General features: G+C 38.6%; 1 protein-coding gene across 1 annotated transcript in view; it reads left to right on the top strand.

Annotated features, from left to right (window-relative positions):
- The window catches only part of LOC106516980 (zinc finger protein 385D), a 69,873-nt gene that overhangs the window by 33,771 nt on the left and 27,858 nt on the right, over nucleotides 1-8,244 (top strand). Inside the window, exon 2 of the mRNA XM_014007621.1 lies at nucleotides 1,800-2,069. Coding sequence (XP_013863075.1) covers nucleotides 1,800-2,069 — 270 coding nt within the window. The remainder of the gene's footprint in view (nucleotides 1-1,799; nucleotides 2,070-8,244) is intronic.

Below are 8,244 nucleotides of genomic sequence, written 5' to 3'. Positions count from 1 at the left end.
GATATACAGTAGGTGAACTGATCAAATAATTTTATTTTCTAATTCAGTAAATAGAATTTTCCCTAAAACACAAGTTTGTAATACTGATTTTTGTAGTGGTTTCACTCTAATGACTTTATGTTTTATGTTKTTCAAAGGTTTTTAAGATTTTTATTATTTTGTTACATTTTTGGGTCTGTCTTGGCTCACTGAGAAGCAGATGCTCTGAAAAAGTAGTCAATAGTAATTGATCTGTGAATAAGACTGTTCTAAATGTATTATTCATTTTGGGTTGTTTCTTTGAAGACCATGCCATAGAATAAAATATTGCTGCAGAAAATATATTTTACTAATTCATACGCACAGAGCACTTCAGTGCACTTAGATGACCCTTCTGCTTTCTGCTGGACAGCAGACAGTACACCCAACCAAGTGTTATAGTCGCTTTTCCCATACCTCAAAAGTAAGATTTCAAAGGGGTGGAACATTTCTGGAAAATTTCCGAAAACTTTGCAAGCAGGTAGTGACAGAAAGAATGAAATCCCATGTACAGTTTTCTCTGCAGGTCAGCTGAGCTCCCCCTTAAAGATAGTGTCAGTAGTTCAGTTAACATGGAGAGACTTGGAGTGGAGTAGGAGTCGCTGCTCCTCCACGTTGAAAAGAGCCAGTTGAGGTGGTTCAGGCATCTGGTAARGATGCCTACAYAGGGAGGTTTTCCAGGCACATCCAACTGTGAGGAGACTCCTGGCAGAYCCAGGAGGACACACTGGAGATTGTGTCTCTCTGCTGGCCTGGGAACACTTCYTGGGTCTCCCTGCTCTAGTTGCTGCCCCCATGACCCGACTTCAGAACAAGCAGAAGAYAATAGATGAATAAATCCAGATATTTAAACAATTAAAATCTATAAAATGTGTTCTTGGCGTTACATGCAGCCATCATATTTTCATCCGATGGCTTTGACGCTATTCTGTTACTGGCCACAGTTGTTCATCTCTGTACGTTTTCAACCGTGAGCTGAAATATAGTTTGCGTCTTCGCCAGCAGCCGCTCACGTYCCCACCGACCAGACTGCGGTTTTCATTCCGATAATTGCGGTGATGGGCTGCAGCTTTGAAGTTCGTATTGCYGGTCGGGGGGGCTGATGAATTCCAACAAACACATTTTCATTCGGCTTTCATCTCGTCAAGTTGAATTTTCAGAGCCACTAACRTTTTACCAATGATGGTTTCTGGCCGAGGGGGGAGGTGCCGGGGTCTGCTCCGACATGGCGGCAGATAAAATGTCTAACAACATGAGTACTTAATTGATTCCATTATCATATGAACAGAAGCAAAACAAAGAATTCACTCAGACTTTGGATGACATTTCTACATTCATGGCGCAGCGTGTGTTTAGCTGCAGCTTGATTTATGCTGTCAGGCTGCCATAATTGCTCAGCCATTACAGGTATTGAAGCTGCATGATTTCACACACCAAAAAAAAAAAAGAAAAAAACATGTCACTCTGTGCAACATAAGAAATTGGCTTTTATTATCTGATAAATACAGACACAATGGAACAATATGCTTGTGTCTAGCTCTTTAATAGGCTGTCACACATTTTTAACACATGGATCTGAACTCATCTGCGTAACATGACACTTTGGGTTTTAAATAAAGATAAATAGGAGAAAAAAGTTCTCTAAAATCTTCTAAATTTGACTAATGAAAATATTCCTCCTCTCTAAATGCAGCCATGCTGCTCTGTTGCCCCCCTGTGGACGCTTTAGCAACACGTTCATTTGAAACCCGTCGGTTTTGCCTTTTTCTTTTCCTCTCCAGATGTGAGGCGTCCAAACAAAAAGAAGTGGATGGACAGCAACCTTCCTCCCAAAAGGCAGGAGGGACAGGATGAGGAGGAGGAAGCGGAGGGAGTAAAGAGGATCCGGGCAGGCCTCAGGGTCAAACGGGAGCGCCGGCAGGCCAGCAGCAGTGCCACCATGTGCCAGGTTTGCAACATGAGGCTGAACTCCAGCGCCCAAGCRCAGATCCACTACAGAGGGAAGACGCATCAGAGGAGGCTAAGGCGACTGGCAAAGGCTGTCAGTGCAGGTAGGACGCTTTTATTTCAATTTGCTTTATTCTAATTGCTTGTTTCATTGAAACATGCGTCTGTGTTTTCTTTTTTGCAAGATGGTCTTTGCTGTGTTGCGTGAAAGTTAACCATCAAAGTTCACCTTACCGCAGATAAAAACATGGTGGCGTTTACCAAACTTGAAAAAATGTCATAACTTTATATTTACTTCCCTGCACTCCACACTGCCTCACAGTGACCACAATTTAATACCAATCTCTCTGCTCTGAACAAAAACAYGAGACTATGTTTACTGCAGAGCCACTGTTTTACAACATTTTTCATTTTGTCATCTGCTGTCAATTATTGAATTCACCAGTTTTTTTATGGTCCTCTGTGTCTGACTCTGTATTCTTTTTGGTACCAGAGTTTGAAGGCAGATAATTTTTCCTTCTGTGTTTGGAAAAATATAAATATTTCTGTGCAAACAGAACATATAATTACAGCTTTCAGTGATGCTCTCCAAACAAAATATTTTACTTCTTTATTCAAGACAAAAAGGGAAATATTTGAAAAAAAAATCCTGTCATCCTCCTGTAGTTTCATCAAACACATGCTTCCTTTGAAAATTTGTCTTTTTCATGATGAAATAGTGAAAAACAAAACATTTAATTAGACATAAAATGTTTGGATTTGTTTAATATTCTCATCTGCAGAGCACAAGGAGATATTGCAATAGGAACATATTTACTAATTCCAACAGCTTTCTGCCTTCTTTTCTACGTATTTTCTGCACACCTGTTTGGTTGATGGGTCATTAATCACCTTCACTCAGCAACACCTGTGTCACTCTGCAGCTCTGACCAGCCTGATCAATCTGCATTTGGACAATAAAAAACTCTAATGAACAACTGGCCAATAAAGTGACATTTTTTATGTTGATTTATGAGACTGTCTATTGCTATTGGCTTTAGCTGCACACTATATGGCACATTTCTGCATTGTTTAATTTACACCTGATTTTGTCATCTTCAGAATGTTATTGACTTCTTTTGTGTTGGGTAATAGACTTTACAGATCATCATTCATATTTAGGACGGTTTGATGCTTTGCCATAGGTGAACTTATTTAGTGTAAATGTGGAAACACACTTCTTTTTTCTAAGTTTAGACTTTTCATTTCTATGTTTATGTTTTTGAGTTCTCTTTGTCCAAATATGTAACTTTTAATTCCTGACTTGTTCCTCTGAAATAAGATGAAAAAACACATTTTCACAGTTCTAAAATGGTACAGTGCAACATTTCTGCAAATAGAAAGCATGAATTGTAAAAGTTTTATTTTTTATGGCTTTTCTGTCCATCAGTGGTTCTCATCATTCAGATCTTTATAACTAATGAACAGACACCTTTAAGTGTCGCCTGGTAAAAGTGGATTTATTGTGACTTCTTATCAAGCATTCACGCAATTGAGATCCATTTTTCTGCCGTACATTTTGAAGCACGTATCTGGTTCCACAATTTTGTCCTATTTCAACAATTTAAATGTTCAGCACCTTCAGGACTTTACAGYTATGACTTCTGGTACTTCACCGATTTTGCACTTTTTGAGTTATTTTGCCTTTTTTTGGCAATTCATATCTCATTGAAGATTAATAGAGCTGTCTTTGACATCCTTAAAATCCTTGAACATGTTCATAAATCTTTACCGTACCTTTTACCTTTTGTTCCAGTTTGGATTTTTTTTAACTCCTTTGTATTATTTTTAGCTTCTTTTGGCTTTTTTGCTGATTTGAGCTTTTTTCTGCCTTTTTAGCTCCTATTCTGACATTTTCTATTATTCTGCTAATATAAACCTTTTTGTGCTTCTTTAAGCTTCTCTCTGCAGTTTTAAGCCTTTTTAATTTTCTTTTCAGTTCGTTCTGCYAATTTCATCTTATTTTGAGTTTCACCTACTTTTTAGCTATTTTGAGCTTTTTTTCAGCTATTTTCACTGTTTTGTGATTATTTCAGCTTCTCGTTGCTTATCTGAGAAAACATGCTATTTGTTTCTTTGTTCTAATTTCAGCTATTTCAGCTAGTTATTTTGCCTATTWTTRGGCTAGTTTCAGCTTTTTGAGCTCTTCAGCATAAAGCACTCAATGTTTGAAGGAAATGCACATTCTCTAGTTTAATTTATGTTAAGCAGAATTTCTCTTTCAACTATTTGCACACAAACAGGAAAGGTTTTGCACAATATTCTGTGCATCTTTTTTTTTGGGGGGGGGGGGGGCATTGAGTTGTCCCCTGGTGCTTATTTCACAGCAGATAGGACAAAACGAGGACAAGCCAAGTCAATTAAGTTGACTGTTCGTATAATTCAGACTGTGCAGCAATGAAGCCCRTCTAATAACACTTGTTCCCTCCATTCCCTTTCAGCAGCTGAACCAGCTTTTCCCTCTCTTTTTTTCCTCCAGCTTCGTGAAGTGATTGCTCAAATGAAAAGAGATTTTAATAGACTGTTCTCACTGGGGGCCTTTTGAAAGGAGAGCAGAGCAAATCACTTTTCACTCCTAAAGTACAGAATGGCTCAGGAGTCCTTTCAAATCAGGGTCATGGTTTTTCAGGTTATGGCATGTGTGTTGTGTGTGTCAGTGTGTGGGTGTGTGTGTCAGTGTGTGGTGTGTGTGTTTTCTGAATGGGTTAAAATGTTCATGAAGAGAAAGACGTGTTAAAACATGGGCTTTCAAACCTGCTCCATGTATGTTTTGCTGATGTCAGTATGGCCTGTTGACATTAATCTGTTAGAACTGAATAATCTGAATTTCTGCCTGTAATCTTATTCAACAATTAATTTTTTAGAGGTCTTGGGGAGGGGGATTACATCATATGAAATTGGGCTTCAAATCCTGAGCTTGCCTGTGGATTACYGATTGAACATTAAAGGAAGAGTATTCTGTATTTTCCAGGTACATGGTTCAATTCTATACCACATTCAAATAAATATATTGCCTCCAGCTGTGAAAATTTTGTATACATCAAAAATAAATTAGACTTCTCATTATAGTCTATCAGAATGCCTTGAAATTGGCCTCTGTCTCTTTAAGAACCTCCTACATTTTGGACACTCCCACTTCAGCACATCTTTGGGGTGGGAGCTCGGCTGCAGACTGAGTTCCAGGGAGGAGCTTTGTACAAATAGGCGGGGCTTTGTTCCAGCCAGCATTTAGGCAGCTCCGCATGGCTACCACAGGGGATTCAAGGATTTCTCAAACATGAATGAATGAGTCAAAGCAGCACTTTGGGTATGTTTTTGATGAGGAAAAGACAACAAAATATAAAGCTCAAAAATAACAATTTTGCATAATGCCCCCCTCCCCTTTAATGCTTCGATGCTCGTCATTTAAGACACAAAATACACATTCAAAATCTTACAGATATTGTTTGTCAGTTGACGTAGAACATTTTGTGCACTGTTCATAAAACAGTTTACCTTCTGAGGAAATGAATCTTTTTGCCGTCTTCAAGCAAAACTTTCTGTTGCTAATGGTAAGTCTCTGATTTATTTCAGTAGAGCTCCACTGCACATCAACTGGGTTTAATGTGGTACCAAAGCTGCTTCTTTACCTTTAGTATCTAAGAAATGGCCTTTAAGTCATCATGTCTAACATACAGATGCAGCTAAAGACAGAAATAGGACATCCATCAGCCATGAGGGGTTTTCTGCTTCACCTCATGTATTTTATATGGTAGACAGTGCAACACAAAAGCAGCCATTTTTCAGCAGTTTAATCTGTTATCACCTACTATTCTGCACAATGGGCCTCATGCAAGAACCGTTCGTACGCACAGATTTGTTCTTAAGTTGTGCGTACGAGTGATTTAGGAGAATTTGTGGCATTCACCAATGTTTTCGTATTCTACGATTTTTTTCAGATACGAACAAAATTTACGAGTGGTCCAGACCTGTCGTATATTTTACCAGCAGTCAGTCTGCTGATATCCAGATGGATTTTCCTCACTAATAACTTTATATTTCGTTAGTTTGAAGATATTTTGAGTTGAAAATAAATTACACTCCATAATTATGTTGACAATAGGCTATTCTGCTTGAATTAGAGTTATAATTTTAAATGTAATAATTTAGACTAACAATATAAATTGTCCGTCCGTCCGGCTTATGTGCTATCAGGTGCGGCAGGGGGGCAGCAGGAGAGACCCCGCACTCTCTCCGCAGCGACACCTTCCAGCTCATCCTGGGGAACTCTGAGACGTTCCCAGACCAGAGGAGGTACACAATCCCTCCAGCGAGTCCTGGGTTTTCTCCAAAGTGCCAGACTYATTTTGAAAACATTTTAAAATGCTTATTTCAGACCCGCATCTGAGACCAGAGTTACGGTGCGCAGCGCTGCGGCTTCTGAATAAATGAAAATGATTTAACACAGTTATTTATACTTTTAGCAGCTCTTTTTATCCCACAGCTGAGCTGCTAAAAATGACAGATTTTCTTTTCTGGATCTCTGACAGACGGACTTCAATCTCTGAACTCGTAAAGTTCTTCTTTTAAGTTTTCGCTGCCATTTTCATGAATGGACACTTCCTGATACCTGAGGCAGGAAACATAGCCTTATATGGTGTTTTTGGGGTGGTAATTATGCTAATCTCCTCTCGCGTGCACGAGCAGCTGGATACGAACAGGTGGAATTTACGCAGCTCATTTACGCACGTTTCCAGAAGATAGAAGTGTTTGTTGAATCTGACGTGACATGTTCGTATGAACCCTTTGTACGAACAAAAGTAAGAGAAATTTAGGATAAAAATACGAACATGTTCTTGCATGAGGCCCATTGTTTCTATCAGCTGCAGAAGAAGTAAAACTATTATCTCACACACTGAAACCAAATTTAGTAATGGCTGTTTCTGAAATCACCTATAGAGGATTTGCTGTATCTGGATTTTTGACACTTAATGACTGATGATAAAGATTTAYTCAAGGAATAATTATTAATATATTTTTTATTTGACTGATTTGTACTTAATGTTGTTCTCAATGCACTGGGTTTTATTTTATATAAGCATGTGAGTCATTTTCTGTGAGTCAGTATGTATTTAAACATTTCAGAATAAACACAAACACTGGATTTTTCTTTAATTACCTGCAGGTGTCGTTTTCTGTTTTTTTTTTTAAATTATGTCTTATTCAGAAACTGTTATAGTATGCTGTAAGATTATTTTGAGATTTTAGCACAGAGGCTTTAAAAGCCTTTTTGTTTATCTCTCGCCATCCTTCCCCCACCGTGTTTAACAAATCTGTCATTTCCATAAGTAACGCRGCGTGTCAGACACATGCAGGGCCCATAAATAGAAGTATCCACAGCGAACGTTTTGTGGATCCATGACGAGATGAAAGCATGATGTGTGTAGGCAACATGCGACCACTCTGMCCGAGGCCCCCTCTGCCCTGCACTTTTCATTTGAATGCAGCAAGCTGAAATCAAGTGTAAAACTGTCAGTGTTTGTCAGTGTTGTGCTTTCACACCACTTTTATTCAAGTGGACAAGGAGCCAGAAAGGAGCACACATCCGCTCTCTCTGTGTGTGGAGGTATAAATCTGTTTGCGCCATCGTATTATAAGAAGCCATGTCTCCTTTGAGAACMAACAGCACAGCCTTAGTAGAAAATATTTTCAGTTTAAAGGTGAGTGTTTCGGTTTAGAGTTGTTTCAGTGCCTGTTTTTTTTTTTTTTAATTTAGGAAATGTGTGAAGGAATGAAACCACGAGTGTGTGTCTATCGTTAAATAAGTGTGCAGTTTTTTGTTTTGGGGTTTATAGTTGGGTTTCTGTGTTCTTCCTGCAACCATTTCCTTCTTCCTCAGTTAGTTTGGCTTCTCACCTGCACCCTGTTTCATTTAGCTCTGCTATTCCTCATTGTCTCGTCAGCCTCAGTAAAACCTCTGCTGTCAGTTCAGGATTCAGCCGTGCGTTGTTGGTCTGGTTCCCTGTGCACATGTTCACTTGTGTACGTTTTATTTATTTATATAATTTTTCTTTTGCTGCCATGACAGCATTTTGTTTTTGTTAGTAGGTATATCAACTGTGTTATCACCTGTGTTATCAAAAAAAAAGAAACACTACTGAACTTGCAACTTGTTTTTAAAAATGTCTAAATTAAAGTGAATTATTTGGATATAAATCTTTACAACATACACACACACACACACACACACACACACACACA

This window comes from Austrofundulus limnaeus, unplaced genomic scaffold, assembly GCF_001266775.1.
Source record: "Austrofundulus limnaeus strain Quisiro unplaced genomic scaffold, Austrofundulus_limnaeus-1.0 Scaffold43, whole genome shotgun sequence".
Taxonomy (NCBI): domain Eukaryota; kingdom Metazoa; phylum Chordata; class Actinopteri; order Cyprinodontiformes; family Rivulidae; genus Austrofundulus; species Austrofundulus limnaeus.
The sequence above is the reverse complement of the archived record's forward strand: the minus strand, read 5'-3'. Positions and strand labels throughout refer to the sequence as shown.